Genomic DNA, 21,642 nt, shown 5'->3' with positions numbered 1-21,642 from the left:
AAGAATATATCAAAGTATATGCAAGACATAATACTACTGTGTGCAGATATATTATCAGAAAAAAAAACCCACCGAACTCTGCTGAGATAAACAACGCACATGAAATTATCAAAGAGAAGCCATAAATTATCCTGCCTTGTTGGTTTTACTTAAGGAATGACTGGTGGATGATACCATCACCACTGTAAAGTTAAATGTTTCCCGTACATCTTTAAATTGGGTCCAGATGGCCACACCAAGTCTGTTACTTTGGGTCTGAAGCGACCGGTGGTAGGGCCGCGGGTGTGTGTGTATGCTCTATTCCAACAAAATCCCCATACTCAGATTTTACCGGTAGTAACATTTCTTTACTAGGAAACATATTTATAATACAATCAACTGAACTATCTGCGCACATGTGTATAGTGGAGTCCCTGGATTTTCACTCCTTCCGGGTACGCAGCAAGAAGAAAGAAAAAAACAACAACAAAGAAATGGCGGCAACTTTCCCTAACTTTCCCTACAATCACGTACCAGTCTATCCCGGAAGAAGATGCCGCTCCCACGTCGCAGGCCTGGGGTCTCACGATGATGGGTCCCGGTGCAGCGCTGAAGAGATGCAGCTCCTCGGTCTTTTCCTTTTGATCTTCCCCCGCTGGTAACGGATTCTAATCAGTCTTTTAGTCCCGGGGCACGCCGAGCAGAAGAAGGAAGGTCACAGCCCCTGCAATTACACTCTGGTTGCGATGCTCTGCAGTCCGGTTAGATCCTTGGTGAAAACAAAGTCCTGCAGACCGGGAATGGCAGAAACCACTTCCACAGGGTGATTTCTTCCGGACTTCGGTGGCAAACGAGCCCTCTGTTCAGGGAGACCACACGCAGGTCTCTCCTCGCTGAGCTCTGGAGCTGAACAACCTTCCCGCGTTTTTCTTCCTGGTTCTCACACACTAGCTGCCGTGGGGGATTCCCCAGCTCTGTGTTTGTGATTGCACAGTCTGACGCTGCCCCCTTGTGGGCAATTGCTGGAACAGTATTCAAATCCATTTCTACATTAATGATGCAGTCGGACTTGTTGATCCCATTACATACCCCCCCACTTAAAGGTTGGCAGTCCCTGTCAACTACCGTCGGTTCCCAGGCAGCGATGACTGCAGATGTTACAGGGGTTGGTTGAGAAGTGGGCCATACATACTGGTCCCTGTAAGACCGCCCGGGCGGGATCCCAGCAGTGGTGCGGTCAGTGCGTCTCAAGGGTCGGTTGTTCCCCTCCCTGTCACTGTCTTTACGCCCCACTTCAGTCAGCACTCCGGGGGAAGAACTGGGTTGTGTAGGTGGGTCACCGATCTCAGAGTCAATGTGATCACTATGCTGGGAAACGTCCGTGACGTCAGTCGTGTTGGTAGTGTCACCCCCTCCGGGTACTGTGGTAGGGGAGTCAGGCTGGGATCGGCAGGGCCGCAACATATTTCGGTGCACAGTGCGGATGCTGTGACTGTCTTCACCCCGCACTCGGTATACATGCCCGTTGGGGTAGGGGCGTTCGATTACCCGGTAGACCTCAGTCTCCCACTTGGCTCGAAGTTTCCCTTGGGGCTTCTTGATACGGAGCAGGACTAGCTGTCCCAACTTCAAGGGTTGCTCTTGCACGGGGAGTGGGTCAGCATGTATCTGGCCCCGGATTTGTTTGCTCACCAGTCGGTGTACAGTCTCCATCTTCTGTCGGTGAGCATTTAGCCAGGAGGGGTAGTTATGGCAGACGTCATCTCCAGGGCGAAATAGGTTCAGGTCATGGACCCCTTTTCCGGGGCGGCCAAAGAGAAGGGTGTGTGGGGTGTAGCCAGTCACAGAGTGGACCTGGTTGTTGTAGGCCCATACTAGATCAGGAAGGAATTGGGGCCATTGGTCTTTCTTATCATCGGCCAAGGTGCGGATCAGCTGGAGTAGGGTCCGGTTGAAGCGTTCACATGCACCGTTCCCTTGTGGGTGGTAAGGAGTGGTCCTCGACTTCTTGATCCCATACATCTGGTGCAGCTCTTCGATGACTCGGCCCTCGAAACAAGCCCCCTGGTCGGAGTGCAACCTCTCCGGGCACCCGTAGACATGGATGAACTGTCGACAGATGGCCCGAGCAGCCGATTCAGCCGTCTGGTCTTTGGTAGCGACAGCGACAGCGAATTTTGTGAAGTGATCCACCATGACTAGACAGTACTGATAGCCACTGCTCGCCGTCCCAATCAGCAGATAATCCACCATCAACAGCTCAAGGGGTCTGGATGTTTTAATTGTCTGAACAGGAGTCACGCTGCTCAGGGGACTTGTGTAGTTCGCAGGTGCGACAGGTCTGGCAGACGTCTTCAACCAGCTTGCGGAGCCCCGGACAATAGATGGACTGTTGAATCCACCGAAAGGTCTTGTCTATTCCGAAGTGTCCATTCCTTTTGTGGGCTTGGGCCACCATCTCACGGGCCAATTGTTCAGGCACTACAACTTGTGTGCATTCCTCCAGCATGTGCGACAAGAGAACCTTCCGGTATAGCACTCCTTCTCTCAGAATCAGCCGGTCCCACTGGCTGAGCAGGGTCAAGGTCCCGGTAGACAGTCGTGCCCGTATATCGGCGGGAGGCTTCTGCTGCCGCTTCACCCATTGTTTGAGTAGAGCCCAATCAGGGTTCTGGTCCTGGATCCTGCACCACTCCTGGGGTGGCAAGGCGACTCCCACCGGAGTTCCAGCTTCGCCCACAACGAACTGGCGGTAATCCACCATCTGTTGGGCGAGCTTTGCAAAGTCAGGCGTCTCGTCCCCTTCTAATTCTTCATCCCGGTCTCGGTTGAGTAAGGGGTATGACACTCTAGACAGGCTGTCCGCATTTTGATTCTCAGCTCCAGCCCTATATTTGATCTTGTAATTGAACTTGGAGAGCCGAGCCATCCAACGCTGCTCCATGACTCCGAGCTTCGCATTTTCTAAATGGGCCAACGGGTTGTTATCGGTCAGGACTAGTACTTCGGTCCCCGTGAGGTACCCTGCAAATTTCTCCGCCATAGCCCACGTTAGGGCCAACAGCTCCAGCCGGAACGAGCTATAATTGGTGGGGTTCTTCTCGCCCTCATGTAGGGACCGACTGGCATAGGCTATGACCCGTTCCTTGCCTTCTTGGACCTGTGAAAGTACTGCCCCTAGACCCTGTAGACTGGCATCGGTGTGTAGTTGGAAGGGCAGGTTGTAGTCCGCATATGCCAGGATGGGGGAAGACGTTAAGGCACCCTTTAGGGCTTGGAAGGAGTCTTCCTGGCTGGGTCCCCAGCTGATGGGTCGTCCTCTGGGGCTGTTGGTGGTCCCTCGAAGCAGATCATGCAAGGGTGCAGCAAGCCGGGCGAAGTTTTTGACGAACCGGCGGTAGTAGCCGGCCAACCCCAGGAAAGCCCTGACCTCTTTGACGTTTGTGGGCTGCGGCCAATCCCGTACGGCGGCTATCTTCTCTGAAGATGGCTGGACACCTTCGGCTGAGATCCGGTGGCCCAGGTAATTGATCTCGGGCTGCAGAAGACGGCACTTGCTGGGTTTCAACTTCAGGCCATGTTCTCTCAACCTACTGAACACACGGCCCAGCTGCTGCAGGTGTTCTTCAAATGTGGCCGAATAGACTACAATGTCGTCCAGGTAGATGAGGGTGAAGTCGAAGTTGAAGTCTCCCAAGCAGCGCTCCATCAGCCGCTGGAAAGTCCCCGGCGCGTTGTTCAGACCAAAGGGCATCCGGTCGAACTCGTACAGGCCCATGGGTAAGATGAAAGCAGTCTTCTCTCTATCTTTCTCATGCATAGGTACCTGCCAATATCCGCTGGCCAGATCCAATGAGGAGAAGTATTTGGCTTTCTTCAGGGCTGTCAGGGATTCTTCGATCCTTGGCAGAGGGTACGAGTCCCGGATGGTGCAAGCATTCAAACGGCGGTAGTCCACACAGAATCTCAGGGATCCGTCCTTCTTCTTGACTAACACTACCGGTGCCGCCCAGGGGCTCTGGCTTTCTCGTACCACTCCCGCGTGTAACATGGAATTCAGGAGATTTTTCACTTCTTGGTATTGCTGGGGAGGAATTTGGCGGTACCTTTCACGGATAGGAGCAGTGTCACCGGTGGGGATTTCGTGCTTGATACTGGTGGTGCACCCAAAGTCGGTGTCGTGCCGGGCAAAGGACGCCTGATGCTCTTGAAGTAGCTCTTCCACCTGGGACACCTCCCGTTTGGAGTATTGGGATACGTCCAACTGACACTTCTCTCGTAGTTCTCGCCCCACGTTGGTGTCACCCGCGACAGCGGCCATGGCAGAGACCGTCACTGTCCAATCTCCCTCTGTAGACGGTACAAACTGGAGGGGGCTCATAGGGTTCACCTCTTCGGTTAGAGCGTAGACTCGGCCGAGCTGTGTCCCGGCTTCTAGGTCAACGCTCACGTTAGCCGTGTTGCCCAGCCTGACAGGAATTCTTCCCTTTCTCACTACTGCTAGAGTTCGAGCGACTAGTGGATTCAGCTTCCCTTCCTTCGGGGAGCGCGGCTCAATCAGCACCTCCACGCCTTCAAACTGTCTCATGGTGCTAAGGGGTAGTGAGATAACTGTCTCTTTCCCAGCTGGTAAGGTGATCCTAGTATGGCGGGGTACGGTGACCGTGGCCAGCGGCAGTTGTTCTTCGGTCATTCGCTGGAGGTTGCAGGTCCGGACCACTTGCTGAAAGGCACGGCGGGTGGCCCTATGTGCGGTCACTCCTTGCCAGTACTTGGGCCCCTTCTTGGTAAACAACACCAGATTCAGGTCTTTCAAGATGTTCATCCCAATAATCATGGGCGTTTCTGATCCAAAGCCTTCCCTGACCACGATTATCCCTCTCTTCCCGAGATCTTGGCCACAGATTTCGGTGTTCATCCAGGCAACTCCCGACACCGGAATGGGTAGATTATTGGCTGCTTTGATCTTGATGGCGGTATCAGGGTCATAGGCAACCCGCGGCTTTAGACATTCTTCGTAGAACTGCTCGGAGATGGTGGATACCTGAGACCCAGTATCCATTAACCCTTGTACGGCGATCCCTTCCAGTAATACTTCCAGGGTGGGGCTATTTGATGCAAGTTTGTTCCGTGGCTGGCTCTGTTTTCCTACACCCCTCTCTTTGGCATCCCCTGCCGAGTGAGCCTCTTTGACAGGGGCGTCTAGTTTAAAGGCGGCCTCTGTTGTGGGACATGACTTGCTGGTTCTGGTAGATCGGACTGTGGAGGAGCTTGAAAGTTCTGGGGGCAACGGTTGGCTCTATGGCGGGGATCGCCGCATGTCCAGCATCTTCCCATCGGCCGGCTGGATTGTTGTCTCGCTTGCCGGCCCGCCTGTTGGTCTAAGGTGAGCTGTAACACCTGTTTCTGCAACTCTGCCACCATCTGTTTCAGTTCTTCCGTGTTGCTGTTCGGAGTCCCGATACCAGATATGGACCTGCAAGCCGCGGTATATGTCTGTGTCTCCACGACAGGCCCCCTTGAACGTTCTATAGCTTCTTGTTTGGCCTCAGCGAACGTAAAGGCCGGATTTATCCGGAGTAGATCTTGCAATGAGCGGTTAAGGTACGGGTCTCTCAATCCGGTCACAAACTGATCTCTCAACACCAGGTCACGGGTACCCGTACTAGCTATCTGTTCTTCGTTTCTACCGACTTGTTCTAGTAGCACTTGAAGGGCATTGGCATATTGAGGGATGTCCTCCGACTCGAGTTGAGTACGCCGGAAGAACATATAGCGCAATGTTCCCGCATATGTGGTCGGCCCATAAATGTTCTCCAGCACCCGCACTAAGTCATCCAACGTACGCTGGCCCCTAACCGTCTCCAGCCTGACTGTCGTCCACGCTTCCCCTTCTAATGTTAGCATGGCCATTTCTGCTAAGGTCTTAGGATCAGTGTTATACATTTCCCCCACTATCTTAAGTTGTTCAGTCCATTCAGTTACAGGATAGTTCCGTCCGTCAAACTTCCTCACCTGATTGACAATAGACGGCGGGGGAGCTGTCCGGTTATAAGTTACTACCGGGGGATGATTTTGTTGGTCACACATCCTGCCGACTACGCCACATGAAGCGACCGGTGGTAGGGCCGCGGGTGTGTGTGTATGCTCTATTCCAACAAAATCCCCATACTCAGATTTTACCGGTAGTAACATTTCTTTACTAGGAAACATATTTATAATACAATCAACTGAACTATCTGCGCACATGTGTATAGTGGAGTCCCTGGATTTTCACTCCTTCCGGGTACGCAGCAAGAAGAAAGAAAAAAACAACAACAAAGAAATGGCGGCAACTTTCCCTAACTTTCCCTACAATCACGTACCAGTCTATCCCGGAAGAAGATGCCGCTCCCACGTCGCAGGCCTGGGGTCTCACGATGATGGGTCCCGGTGCAGCGCTGAAGAGATGCAGCTCCTCGGTCTTTTCCTTTTGATCTTCCCCCGCTGGTAACGGATTCTAATCAGTCTTTTAGTCCCGGGGCACGCCGAGCAGAAGAAGGAAGGTCACAGCCCCTGCAATTACACTCTGGTTGCGATGCTCTGCAGTCCGGTTAGATCCTTGGTGAAAACAAAGTCCTGCAGACCGGGAATGGCAGAAACCACTTCCACAGGGTGATTTCTTCCGGACTTCAGTGGCAAACGAGCCCTCTGTTCAGGGAGACCACACGCAGGTCTCTCCTCGCTGAGCTCTGGAGCTGAACAACCTTCCCGCGTTTTTCTTCCTGGTTCTCACACACTAGCTGCCGTGGGGGATTCCCCAGCTCTGTGTTTGTGATTGCACAGTCTGACGCTGCCCCCTTGTGGGCAATTGCTGGAACAGTATTCAAATCCATTTCTACATTAATGATGCAGTCGGACTTGTTGATCCCATTACAGGTCTACAGAACCTTGTGCAGTCCAGTCATTGTTGTCTTTACACTGAACAGTGGAGAGCCAGGTTCAGACGGCCATATTTCATGGACCATTAGGCTAAGGACACACATCCGGCTTTTCTCCTGTTTGTCGGATCCGGCGCGCTCGCGTACACTGTGTACAGTACAGTGGCTGCACGACAAGCTCCAGTCACATGCTGTCATGTGACCGGAGCATGTGACCAGGAAGTTGCAGCGCAGCCACTGTACTGTATACACTGTACGGGAGCGCGCCGGATGTGTGTCCTTAGCCTTATTGCTTATAAATGGTCAGACTATAGGGCCACTTCTGCCAGACATGGAGACTGGGCCAGCCAAGATGTCAATTTATTCCTACATTTCCAAGAGGAATAACAGACACATTACAATGGAGAGTTCTTAACAGGCGCTGTGGCAGAAATTTCAATATCGAATGCAAGGATTTACTAAAACAAGTCCAGAGAGCCGGCATCCTTCACTCACCCAATGTCAGCGCCTCCGCAGGTTAATGAGCAGATGGCACCTGGTAATTTATTCTGTTCCAGCACCTCAGCAACAATTCTGCAAGAAACATAATGTTAATGTGCTGCGCATAAGACCTGACAATTACAGCTGGACTGGCTGCACAGCTTCCAGCCTGTGGCCGGTATATTGGTTCACAGCTCCGTAACGATGGAAGAGAGCAGTTTTATATTGTACTGAATTAAAGGGATTGGCCAGTAGTTTGGTGCCATGACATACTCAGCCAATATAAAACGTACACTGACTGAAGACCAAGACTGAATACCGCATACAGTAATCTGATTTCACTGGGACCTGATGGCTGCCGAATATCAGGTGGTCGTAAAACTCACTTGTAAGAAGAGTAAGGAAGAAAGACTTCATAGTTAAATGATTGTCCAACCTTGTGGTATTGATGACCCAATTGTACACTGGCGGGACACCGCATACCACCACCAATCAGCTCTTTAAAGCTACCAGATGGAAGATCACAATGAACACAGCCAGAACAGCACAGATCCATTCCCCATGAAGTAACAGCAACAAAGAAACACAGCTCAGCTCTTCAAAATCACATGTAGACAGTCTCAGAGCTGATAACAGCTAATCTGCAGGGGTGCTGGAGCCACACACCATCATTTTGATGACTTATCCCATGGACAGGTCACCAATATCTCACGGCTGGACAAACCCTTAAGGTTGAGTTCCCCTGATGAGTCTTTGACATTGCGTATTTTCACTGTCCAAAATCACAGCTTTGTGCAGTTCCAGAAAAGTGGATGAGATTTATAGAAATCTCATGTTTTTTTATTTTTTTAATAAAAAAAAAAAAAAAAAAAAAAAACAAAAAACAAACCACACACAAGGCACAACAACTGAAGTGCAGTCTCAACTCTACATAATGACAATTTCTCTTACAGCTTTATTTAAAACTTGACATACCAAAAAGACAAAAAGCACAATAAAGATAAAAGGACATATAAAAAAACCCAAAAAACACAAAACCAAAAACACAGGTAAACTAATAGGTGCAAAAAAAATCTGCAACACCTAATACTCATCATGGGAACGTTGCCTTAATTATTCAGTATTCCACATTAGTATTTTTTTTAGCCAAAACCAGGAGTGGGTAATACAGAAGTGGTGCCTGTGTTTCTATTATACTTTTCCTCGGATTGTCCCACTCCTGGTTTTAGTTTACAAATAGTGATGCTCCGACAGCTCTGGTCGAGTGTGCTTCGATCCCCGGCGGGGGAGGCACCTGAGTACTCTGGTAGGCGTCCAAAATGGTCGATCTAATCCGACGGGCCAAGGTCGGCTTAGAAGCAGAGAGACCCTTGCGCCGCCCTGTGGTTAGCACAAAAAGAGAGGTGCACCGCCTAAGCGCAGCGGTCCGAGACACATAAATCCGGAGAGCACGCACCAGATCTAGAGTATGCAGCGCTTTATCAAAGCGATGAACAGGGGCCGGACAGAAGGAAGGCAAGGAAATATCCTGGTTAAGGTGGAAGGGAGAGACCACCTTAGGAAGAAAGTCCGAGGTCGGACGGAGAACTACCTTGTCTTGGTGAAAAACCAAAAAAGGTGACTCCGAGGAGAGCGCAGCCAAATCAGAGACAATACCGTGAGGACCAAGTTAAGGTCCCAGGGATACAAGGGCCGCCGATAAGGCGGAATGATGTGAGACGCACCTTGCATGAAGGTGCGGATCTGAGCCAGCCGGGCGAGACGCCTCTGGAACAGCACTGATAGAGCTGAGACTTGTCCCTTGAGAGAGTTGAGGGACAGTCCTAGCTGCAGACCGGACTGTAAAAAAGACAGAAGGGTCGGCAACGAGAATGGCCAAGGAGAATGGCCGGAAGAGCGACACCAGGACAGGAAAATTTTCCAAGTCCTGTGATAGATCTTGACGGAGGAAGACTTACGGTCCCGAGTCATAGTGGAGATGACTTCAGGAGGAATACCAGAAGCCGTCAAAATCCAGGACTCAAGAGCCACGCCGTCAATTTGAGTGCCGCAGAATTCGGGCGGAAAAACGGACCTTGCGAGAGCAGGTCTGGACGGTCCGGAAGATGCCACGGCATCTCCACGGACAGTTGGAGCAGGTCCGGATACCAAGCTCGCCTGGGCCAGTCCGGTGCAATGAGGATGACTCGACGGCCCTCCATTCTGATCTTGCGCCGGACTCTGGGCAAGAGAGCTAGAGGGGGAAACACGTAGGACAGACGAAACTGGGACCAGTCTTGAACCAGAGCATCCGCGGCGAAGGCCTGAGGATCGTGGGAGTGAGCCACGTAAACCGGAACCTTGTTGTTGTGACGGGATGCCATTAGGTCCACGTCCGGAGTGCCCCACTTGCGGCAGATTGACTGAAACACTGCCGGGTGCAGGGACCACTCGCCACCGTCCACGGATTGACGACTGAGATAATCTGCCTCCCAGTTTTCTACGCCAGGGATGTGGACTGCGGATATGGTGGACTTGGAGTCCTCCGTCCATTGAAGAATGCGTTGGACCTCCAACATTGCCAGGCGGCTGCGTGTCCCGCCTTGGTGATTGATGTAGGCAACCACTATCGCGTTGTCTGACTGGACTCGAATGTGCCGCCAACAGGTGGTGAAAGGCTAGGAGAGCTAGAAGCACAGCTCTGGTTTCCAGCACATTGATTGAAAGGGCTGACTCGGACGGAGTCCAAGTGCCCTGTGCTCTGTGGTGGAGATGTACCGCTCCCCAGCCGGATAGGCTGGCATCTGTGGTGAGAATCACCCAGGACGGAGCCAGGAAGGAGCGCCCTTGGGACAGGGAGAGGGGTCGAAGCCACCACTGAAGAGAGCTCCTGGTCCGTGGCGACAGAGCCACTAACCTCTGTAAGGAGGAAGGCCGCTTGTCCCAACAGCGGAGAATGTCCAGCTGCAGAGGACGCAGATGGAACGGGGCAAAGGGAACCGCCTCCATGGAGGCCACCATTTGACCCAGCACCTGCATCAGACGCCTGAGGGTATAACTGCGGAGCCTCAGGAGAGAGCGCACCGCCAACCGGAGTGACAGCTGTTTGTCTAAGGGCAACTTCACAAGTGCCGGCAAAGTCTCGAACTGCATCCCTAGGTCGTGAGACTCTGGGTCGGAGTCAGAGTGTATTTGGGAAGATTGACAATCCACCCGAATTGGGCTAGGGTGGCGAGAGTGAGCGAAACACTCCGCTGACAGTCATAGCTGGATGTACCCTTGACCAGAAGGTCGTCCAGATAAGGAAGCACTGCTAACCCCTGGAGGTGCAGGACCGCAATCACTGCCGCCATGACCTTGGTGAATACCCGAGGGGCCGTGGCTAACCCGAAGGGGAGAGCCACAAATTGGAAATCATCCTCTCCTATCGCAAAACGTAACCAACGCTGATGTGACACTGCGATTGGCACATGTAGATAGGCATCTCTGATGTCGATGAACGCCAGGAACTCCCCTTGGGTCATAGAGGCAATGACTGATCGCAGAGACTCCATGCGAAAATGCCGCACCCGGACATGCTTGTTGAGAAGCTTGAGATCCAGGATGGGCCGGAAGGTACCGTCCTTTTTTGGAACTAGGAAGAGATTTGAGTAAAAACCTCTGAACCGTTCCTGAGCGGGAACTGGGACAATCACTCCGTTTGCCTGCAAGGACGCCACGGCCTGCGAGAAGGCGGCGGCCTTGGAGCAGGGCGGAGTTGAGAGAAAAAAATCTGTTCCTATAAAAGAGCGGGAACTGGAGGGCTATAGAGACCTGCCGGGAAGGAGGGACGCCCCAGCAGTGGGGAGTGTCCCTCCCCTGTGTAGAACGGCCGCCAGGAGGAGCCGAACCTGTCCCTCTGCATGAGTGACATGCGAGGGCAGGAAAACGAAACTAGGCCTCCGGCGAAGCCGGGGCCTAAATTTAAGCGGCGAGGCTGACAAGCAGGCACCATCGGCGCGGTTCTCGGGCAAAAGCTGGAGAACTCGCCGGAAAAGTTAAAAACAATCACATACAGCATACTCTCCCCTTACAATAAAGAACCGAGACCCCCAACATAAACGTCTCAGGTACTTAGCTGCTGAGACGCAGGGCCATGTCCCTGGGGATGAGTGCTCCGGTCCAACAGAATCCTCAAGGGGCTGTGGATGGAGACCGGACTCCTGCCAGGCATGGAGACCGTGCTGGCTCCCACTTCAAGCCAGAGCCCAGAAGGGATGGTGAAGGAGCGCGGCATGTAAGGCTTCAGCCTTGTAAATCAACCTTAACAACACCGCCGACACAGTGGGGTGAGAAGGGACATGCCGGGAGTCCAGACATGGACCCGCTTTTCTTCAAACTCTTTCCAAAAGTCAAACAATCAGATGAGAATGCATGTGTGGATGTATGACCTCCTGAACACAAAGCGATAAACTGGCTACCAGGGGGTGTAAAAGCTGAGAGGGAGGAGCTACACTTTTAAGTGTAGTACTTTGTGTGTCCTCCGGAGGCAGAAGCTAAACACCCATGGTCTGTGTCTCCCAAAGGAACGATAAAGAAAAGATTATTTCTGGATATCCCCATTCTCAAAGAGGTGTGACCCTACACTGTATAATACTATCAGCACTGATTATATAGTATAATATTGTATGGGATACCCCTCCAAGCACTAACACACAGTTGTCAAGATATTAACATTTCTAGGAAAAATAGAGGAACTGCCCAGCATAAGTTTTAAGAAAAGAGGAAAAAAACAAAACAAAAACAGAAATTGGGATGTCTGGGGAAAACATTTAATAAATCATGTCAGGGTTTGGAGGGGTGTGTAGGGGTCAATTAGGAAAGCGACGGAGCTCACAAAGGCGGCGGAAGACTTGGAGGTTAAGGCTGATGGATTATCCTTGGGGAGGGGACCAGTGACCCCTCCTCTTTTTGGCAACCCAGAGTTACCCCCTGGTCGCTCCTCAGGACGTTTCTTGGGGTGGAGTCGGGAGGAGGAACCTAGTTTTCAGCATATCTTTGGGGGTCAGGTGTTGCCCCCTCGAGAGATCCTTGCAGCTACAAAAGGGGTAGGTGTCTTGGATGGAATACTCACAGATTAGGTCTTTTCTTTCTAAGGGAGGGGGAGAGAGTGTGTTTGGGGTGTGTCCAACTCAGTTTGAAAAGTTGTTCCTTATGGGGTCGGCACCTGCTCACTCTCTCTCACTTCTATATAAGTATATGAACCAGAGAAATTAAGCAGACAGTCCCAAATTCATTGCGGGCTGGAGGGAGGAGCTTGGAGTGGATGTGGAGGAGGAGGAATGGAAGCGGGCGTTTTTTTGGGCGCACAAGTTATCGATGGCCTGCTCAGCACAAGAAAAAAAAAAAAATTATAAAGTTCTTACACGCCGGTACCGCTGCCCAGCGACCTTACATAAGATCTTCCCCGCGGTTTCGGACAGATGTTGGAGGTGCGGAGTGGATAGAGGTTCCATGCTACACATCTGGTGGAGTTGCCCCAAGATTCAACCCTTTTGGGAGTCTGTATTTTCAATTTACTGCAAGATGAGTGGGAATCAGGTGGATAGATCTCCACAGATAGCTCTTCTCTCTATTCTCCCGGGTTCCATTAAGTCCCAGAGACTTACTGAGATTTTGCTTAACCGCAGCGCGGATGGTTATCCCAAGACTGTGGAGGTCGGTGGAGTGCCCTGCTGTGGGGGACTGGGAGGGGGAGATGGCCAATCTTCAGAGGATGGAGGACCTCACTGCAGAAAAAGATGGGACAAGCGACAAATATACTCGAATATGGGGACCCTGGATCATGTTCTTAGACTCCTCCGAGTTCAGAGAGATATCTGAACAAGTACAAGTGGGAGAGGTGATTCCCCCCCCCCCTCTTTTCCTTCCCTTCCCCCTAGCACCTTCTTAGTTCCTACTCTATTCCTTAAGCTGGGTTTACACACAGACTTTCTAGCGATCCAACCTGCGATCTCAACCTAGCCGGGATCGCTACAAAGTCTCTGGTGAGCTGTCAAACAGGCAGACCTGGCCAACGAGCTAACAGCGATCCGGACCTGCAGAGCGACTAGCTGGTCGTTGGGGACGTGTCAAAGAAGGGAATTTTGTTTACTTACCGTAAATTCCTTTTCTTCTAGCTCCAATTGGGAGACCCAGACAATTGGGTGTATAGCTACTGCCTCCGGAGGCCACACAAAGTATTACACTTAAAAGTGTAAGGCCCCTCCCCTTCTGGCTATACACCCTCCCGTGGGATCACGGGCTCCTCAGTTTTAGTGCAAAAGCAAGAAGGAGGAAAGCCAATAACAGGTTTAAAGACAAATTCAATCCGAAGAAACATCGGAGAACTGAAACCATTCAACATGAACAACATGTGTACTCGAAAAAAACAAAAATCCCTAAGAAAACAGGGCGGGTGCTGGGTCTCCCAATTGGAGCTAGAAGAAAAGGAATTTACGGTAAGTAAACAAAATTCCCTTCTTCTTTGTCGCTCCTAATTGGGAGACCCAGACAATTGGGACGTCCAAAAGCAGTCCCTGGGTGGGTAAAAGAATACCTCGTGATAGGGCCGTCAAACAGCCCTGTCCTACAGGTGGGCAACCGCCGCCTGAAGGACTTGTCTACCTAGGCTGGCGTCCGCCGAAGCGTAGGTATGCACCTGATAATGCTTGGTAAAGGTGTGCAGACTCGACCAGGTAGCCGCCTGGCACACCTGCTGAGCCATAGCCTGGTGCCGTAATGCCCAGGACGCACCCACGGCTCTGGTAGAATGGGCTTTCAGCCCTGAAGGAACCGGAAGCCCCGCAGAACGGTAGGTTTCAAGAATTGGTTCCTTGATCCACCGAGCCAGGGTGGATTTGGAAGCTTGCGACCCTTTACGCTGACCAGCGACAAGGACAAAGAGTGCATCCGAGCGGCGTAAGGGCGCCGTGCGGAAAATGTAGATCCTGAGTGCTCTGACCAGATCCAACAAATGCAAACCTTTCTCAAATTGATGAACTGGATGAGGACACAAGGAAGGTAATGTGACATCCTGATTGAGATGAAAGGGGGATACCACCTTAGGGAGAAACTCAGGAACCGGACGTAGAACCACCTTGTCCTGGTGAAACACCAGGAAGGGAGATTTGCATGAGAGCGCCGCTAGCTCGGACACTCTCCGAAGAGACGTGACCGCTACTAGAAAAGCCACTTTCTGTGAAAGACGAGAAAGGGAAACATCCTTCATAGGCTCGAAAGGCGGCTTCTGGAGAGCAATTAGAACCTTGTTCAGATCCCAGGGCTCTAACGGCCGCTTGTAAGAAGGGACGATATGACCAACTCCTTGCAGGAACGTGCGCACCTGAGTAAGTCGTGCTAGGCGTTTCTGAAAAAGAAGGGAATTTTGTTACTTACCGTAAATTCCTTTTCTTCTAGCTCTTATTGGGAGACCCAGACGATTGGGGTATAGCTACTGCCCTCCGGAGGCCACACAAAGCACTACACTAAAAAGTGCAAGGCCCCTCCCCTTCTGGCTATACCCCCCCCGTGGTATCACGGGTTCTCCAGTTTTAGTGCCAAAGCAAGAAGGAGGAAGCCAATAACTGGTTTAAACAAATTAACTCCGAATAACGTCGGAGAACTGAAAAACCGTTCAACATGAACAACATGTGTACCCGCAAACAACCAAGAAATCCCGAAGGACAACAGGGCGGGTGCTGGGTCTCCCAATAAGAGCTAGAAGAAAAGGAATTTACGGTAAGTAACAAAATTCCCTTCTTCTTCAGCGCTCTATTGGGAGACCCAGACGATTGGGACGTCCAAAAGCTGTCCCTGGGTGGGTAAAGAGATACCTCATGTTAGAGCTGCAAAACAGCCCTCCCCTACGGGGATGTCACTGCCGCCTGCAGGACTCTTCTACCTAAGCTGGCATCCGCCGAAGCATAGGTATGCACCTGATAATGTTTGGTGAAAGTGTGCAGACTCGACCAGGTAGCTGCCTGGCACACCTGTTGAGCCGAAGCCTGGTGTCGTAGCGCCCAGGACGCACCCACGGCTCTGGTTGAATGGGCTTTCAGCCCTGAAAGAACCGGAAGCCCTGCAGAACGGTAGGCTTCCAGAATTGGTTCTTTGATCCATCGAGCCAGGGTGGCTTTAGAAGCCTGCAACCTCTTGCGCGTACCAGCGACAAGGGCATCGGAACGGCGTATGGGCGCCGTGCGGGAAATGTAGATTCTGAGTGCTCTCACCAGATCTAGCAAACGTAAATCATTCTCATACCGGTGAACCGGATGAGTGCAAAAGGACGGTAAGGAGATATCCTGATTAAGATGAAACGAGGATACGACCTTAGGGAGAAACTCCGGAATGATGCGCAGCACTACCTTGTCCTGGTGAAACACCAGGAAGGGAGCCTTGGATGACAGAGCTGCCAGCTCAGACACTCGCCGAAGCGATGTGATCGCAACGAGAAACGCCACCTTCTGTGACAGGCGAGAAAAGGAAACTTCCTTCAGAGGCTCGAAAGGCGGCTTCTGGAGAGCAACTAGAACCCTGTTCAGATCCCATGGATCCAACGGCCGCTTGTACGGGGGTACGATATGACAAACCCCCTGCGGGAACGTGCGCACCTTAGAAAGACGTGCTAGACGCTTCTGAAAAAACACGGATAGTGCTGAGACTTGCCCTTTGAGGGAGTCTAGCGACAAGCCCTTTTCTAACTCCTATTGTAGGAAGGAAAGAAAAATAGGCAATGCAAATGGCCAGGGAGACACTCCCTGAGTAGAGCACCAGATTAAGAAAATCTTCCACGTTCTGTGGTAGATCTTAGCAGACGTGGGCTTCCTAGCCTGTCTCATGGTGGCAACGACCCCTTGGGATAATCCTGAAGACGCTAGGATCCAGGACACAAAGGCCACACAGTCAGGTTCAGGGCCGCAGAATTCCGATGGAGAAAACGGCCCTTGAGACAGTAAGTCTGGTCGGTCTGGTAATGACCCCGGTCGGCCGACCGTGAGAAGCCACAGATCCGGGTACCACGATCTCCTCGGCCAGTCTGGTGCGACGAGTATGACGCGGCTGCAATCGGATCTGATTTTTGCGCAGTACTCTGGGCAAGAGTGCCAGAGGTGGAAACACATATGTGAGCCGGAACTGCGACCAATCTTGCACTAAGGCGTCTGCCGCCAGAGCTCTGTGATCGCGCGATCGTGCCATAAATGCCGGGACCTTGTTGGTGTGCCGAGACGCCATTAGGTCGACGTCCGGCACCCCCCAGCGGCAACAGATTTCCTGAAACACGTCCGGGTGAAGGGACCATTCCCACGCGTCCATGCCCTGGCGACTGAGGAAGTCTGCTTCCCAGTTTTCTACGCCCGGGATGTGAACTGCGGATATGGTGGATGCTGTGTCCTCCACCCACATGAGGATTCGCCGGACTTCCTGGAAGGCTGCTGACTGCGTGTCCCTCCTTGGTGGTTGATGTATGCCACCGCTGTGGAGATGTCCGACTGGATTCGGATCTGCTCTCTTTCTAGCCACTTCTGGAAAGCTAATAGGGTAAGATACCCTGCCCCGATTTCCAGCACATCGATCTGAAGGGTGGACTCCTGCTGAGTCCACGTCCCCTGAGCCATGTGGCGGAGACAAACTGCTCCCCACCCTGACAGACTCGTATCTGTCGTGACCACTGCCCAGGATGGGGGCTATGACAATGAGGTGGGAATGAGCCACTATTGCAGAGAGTCCTCGGCCGTCAGGGAAAGGGAGACTTCCCGTCCAGGGAGGTTGACTGCCCATCCCATTGGCGGAGAATGTCCCATTGCCGTTGGCGCAGATGAAACTGCGCAAAGAGAACTGCCTCGATGGCTGCCACCATCTTCCTTAGGAAGTGCATGAGGCGCCTTAAGGGGTGCGACTGGCCTTGAAGGAGAGACTGCACCTCTGTCTGCAGTGAACGCTGCTGGTTCAGCGGAAGCTTCACTATGGCTGATAGAGTATGAAACTCCATGCCGAGATACGTTAGTGATTGAGTCGGAGACAGATTTGACCTTGCCAAATTGAAGATCCACCCGAAAGTCTGGAGAGTCTCCAGCGTAACATTCAGGCTGCGTTGGCATGCCTCGAGGGAGGGTGCTTTGACGAGTAGATCGTCCAAGTACGGGATCACCGGGTGTCCCTGAGAGTGCAAAACTGCTACCACTGCTGCCATGACCTTGGTGAACACCCGTGGGGCTGTCGCCAGACTGAATGGCAGAGCTACGAACTGAAGATGTTCGTCTCCTATCACAAAACGTAGAAAACGTTGGTGCTCCGTAGCAATTGGCACGTGGAGATAGGCATCTTTGATGTCTGTTGAGGCAAGGAAGTCTCCTCGAGACATTGAGGCAATGACGGATCGGAGGGATCCCATCCGGAACCGCCTGGCGTTCGCATGCTCGTTGAGCAGTTTCAGAACCAGAACAGGACGGAAGGAACCGTCCATTTTTGGAGCCACAAAGAGATTGGAGTACAAACCCTCGCCCTCGTTCCTGAGGGGGGACAGGGATCACCACTCCTTCTGCTCTTAGAGCGTCCACCGCCTGCAGCAGGGCATCTGCTCGGTGGAGAGGTGGGGCCGTTCTGAAGAATGGAGTCGGAGGACGAGAACAGAACACTGTCCTGTGCACGTGAGCACAATGTCCGTCACCCACCGGTCTGTGACCTGTGGCAGCTAAATGTCGCCAAAGGCGGGGGAGTCTGCCATCAACCGCGGATGCGGAGAGAGAGAGAGAGAGCTGAGAGTCCTGAGGAGACCGCCTTGGTAGCGGTTCCTCCGACTGCCTTCCTTGGGCGAGATTGAGCCCGGCCGGAATCTGAGCCCGTCTGAGGTTTTGTAGCCCTTTTGCACGAGGACAATTGGGACCTGCCGGAGCTTGTGAAGGACCGAAGCCTCGACTGTACTTTTAGGACAGTATTAACAGGGTAAGTCGCAGTGCAGACATTGCGGGGTTACGGACGCCTCTGCGGTACAGATGTCCCTGCTCAAGGTCAGCTGCGCAAGAACAGCTGAAAAGGTTAGGTTGCCAATACGGCTGTGGATGCCGGAGCAACCGACACGCCGATAGCCTCCTAGACAGATTTCAACCAGAGTCCATCTGTCTGTGAATGGCATCTTTAAGTGAAGCCCCATCTCCAGTGCAACTATGGCTCTATATGCAAGCCTGGCGATTGGAGAATCCACCTTTGGACCCTGGGTCCAGCGCTGACCACGTCAGGGGAAAAGGGATAACGTGTATCCTAAAAACGTTTGGAGACGACGCTTATCTGGTAAGCGTGGTGTTCCTGGACTGCTTCTCTGAAGTCAGCGTGGCCAGAAAAATACTCAATATCTGCGTGAGATACTGAAAAGGAACTTCTCCTGTTCGTCTCCTATCTCCACTGGGGGAGCTGAGGGAGAAAGATCCAACCTTCCATTGATGGACGGTATAGGATCATTCCGTATGGCGTTACCACCCGGTGTATCCGGATTGAGAGCGATGTCAGTATCAAAGCCCTGAAGAGCTGCCTTTTGGTCAAGTAGATTGCCCATGGGTGCAAGTCTCTATATTATGACTACTCCGTCCCTGTCCATGGACAGGGTTGACAGGAGGTTTCTTTGGCCACAACTAGTAGAGCCCCGGCAGACGAAGTGCTAGAGACCCCGGCAGACGACGTGCTACAGGGGAGCATGCACACAATGGGACGGTGTCATGAACAGCATCCCATGTAGTAAAAACAGCACTGAAATCTGTGTTGCTTTTTTGCCGCTGCCGACTAGCTATCTAGAAGTATATAGCCAAGATTGGTGACCGTACATTGCAATGTATAGCATACAGGCATAAAGTACAAAAGACCACTGCAGCACAAGCAATACAAGCAGCATAGAAGCCTGTGCCCTGGCACCCCTGCTCTTCTGCTGCTGTATACTAGTCATCTAGGGGAATATAGCCCAGAAGAGTGACCCTACAGTGCAATGTATAGCATACAAGCACAAGTACAAATGAACACTGCAGCACATGCAATACAAGCAGCATAGAAGCCTGTGCCCTGGCACCCCAGCTCTTCTGCTGCTGTAGACTAGTCATCTCGGGGAATATGGCCCCGAAGAGTGACCATACAGTGCTATGTATAGCATACAAGCACAAGTACAAATGCACACTGCAGCCCATGCAATACAAGCAGCATAGAAAAAAACCTGTGCCCCAGCACCCTTGGTTTTCTGCTGCTGTAGTCTAGCCATTCCAGGAGAATATAGCTAAGACTAGCGACTGTACAGTGCAATGTATAGCATATCAGCATAAATACAAATGAACACTTCAGTACGTGCAATACAAGCAGCATAGAAAGCCTGTGCCTTAGCACACCTGCTTTCCTGCTGCTGATGTGTCGCTCCCCAAGCGGGCATATAGCGACCTATGCAGTTAAAAACAACACATGTACACACTGCAGTTATATCGTGGTCAGCACTATGTGTGCCTCTTACCGCCCGCCTATAAGCGGGTGTATGATCGCCACCGTCCTGCCTTGGTGCCGAAAGTCCGAGCTCGGACTGCGGTAATGGCTGCCGGCTTCTTCCCCAGCTCGTGTGAGGAGGGGCGGGCCGTGGGCGTGCCCCCAAGGCAGAGCGGGAATCCGGCGTCCGACAGTGTGCAGTGAGAGGGCTGGAGCATGTAAAAAGGCTCCAGCCCTCGGCGCTGCTGATTGCTCAGCGCCTGTCCCCTTCCCTGAGTGACAGGGAGGGGGCGGGAACGAAGCGGCACTAGGCCGCAGAAGCCGGGGACCGGAGTTATAAGCGCCGCCGCCGTAAAAGCGCGGTCGGCGCCCAGTCCCCGGCGAACTACAAGTCCCAGCCGCGCCGCCGCTCCCGGAGCGTCCGGCGCGGTAGTTCCCAAAACACAAAGTCACTCAGCAAAGCTGCAGTGACTGTAACCCTTTACTGTCCCCGGCGCACTAGCACACCCAGCAAGTCTGGAGTGTGCTGTGCCTGTGTGTACGGGGACACAGAGTACCTGTAATGGTGCAGGGCCATGTCCCTGAACGGTACTCCAGCTCCGTATCCAGCAGGTTCAAATGGGTCTGTGGATGGAGCCCGGCGTCAGAGCTTTGAGGCCGGCAGGATCCCACTTCCTCAGAGCCCCCCAGGGGGATGTGGAAGGAAAGCAGCATGTGGGCTCCAGCCGCCGTACCAGCAATAGGTACCTCAACCTTACAACACCATCAACGGGTGAGAAGGGAGCATGCTGGGGGCCCTATATGGGCCCTCTTTTCTTCCATCCGAAATAGTCAGCAGCTACTGCTGACTAAAATCTGTGGAGCTATGCGTGGATGTCTGACCTCCTTCGCACAAAGCTTGAAAACTGGAGAACCCGTGATACCACGGGGGGGTATAGCCAGAAGGGGAGGGGCCTTGCACTTTTTAGTGTAGTGCTTTGTGTGGCCTCCGGAGGGCAGTAGCTATACCCCAATCGTCTGGGTCTCCCAATAGAGCGCTGAAGAAATACAGATAGCGCTGAGACTTGTCCTTTAAGGGAGCTGAGCGACAAACCTTTTTCCAACCCGGATTGCAGGAAGGAAAGAAAAGTAGGCAATGCAAAAGGCCAGGGAGGAACTCCCTGAGCCGCGCACCAAGATAAGAATATCTTCCACGTCCTGTGGTAGATCTTGGCGGAGGATGGTTTTCTAGCCTGTCTCATGGTGGTAATAACCTTTCGAGATAATCCTGAAGACGCTAGGATCCAGGACTCAATGGCCACACAGTCAGGTTCAGGGCCGCAGAATTCAGGTGGAAAAACGGCCCTTGAGATAGCAAGTCTGGCCGTTCTGGTAGTGCCCATGGTTGGCCTACCGTGAGGTGCCACAGATCTGGGTACCACGATCTCCTCGGCCAGTCTGGAGCGACGAGGATGGCGCGACGGCAGTCGGCCCTGATCTTGCGCAGCACTCTGGGTAACAATGCCAGAGGTGGGAACACATAAGGTAGCCGGAATTGCGACCAATCTTGAACTAAGGCGTCTGCCGCCAGAGCTCGGTGATCGTGAGACCGTGCCATGAAAGCCGGGACCTTGTTGTTGTACCGTGACGCCATCAGGTCGACGTCCGGCATCCCCCAGCGGCGACAGATCTCCTGAAACACGTCCGGGTGAAGGGATCATTCCCCTGCGTCCATACCCTGGCGACTGAGGAAGTCTGCTTCCCAGTTTTCCACGCCTGGGATGTGAACTGCGGATATGGTGGAAGCCGTGTCTTCCACCCACGTTAGAATCCG

General features: G+C 52.5%; 1 protein-coding gene across 1 annotated transcript in view; it reads right to left on the bottom strand.

Moving 5' to 3' along the window:
• Window positions 1–21,642, bottom strand: part of ALDH7A1 (aldehyde dehydrogenase 7 family member A1) — a 121,520-nt gene that overhangs the window by 31,891 nt on the left and 67,987 nt on the right. Inside the window, exon 8 of the mRNA XM_075341871.1 lies at window positions 7,395–7,472. Coding sequence (XP_075197986.1) covers window positions 7,395–7,472 — 78 coding nt within the window. The remainder of the gene's footprint in view (window positions 1–7,394; window positions 7,473–21,642) is intronic.

The sequence above is a fragment of the Anomaloglossus baeobatrachus genome, chromosome 1, assembly GCF_048569485.1.
Source record: "Anomaloglossus baeobatrachus isolate aAnoBae1 chromosome 1, aAnoBae1.hap1, whole genome shotgun sequence".
Taxonomy (NCBI): Eukaryota; Metazoa; Chordata; class Amphibia; order Anura; family Aromobatidae; genus Anomaloglossus; species Anomaloglossus baeobatrachus.
Note: the sequence above shows the minus strand (reverse complement) of the source record. Positions and strands in the feature narration are given on the sequence as shown.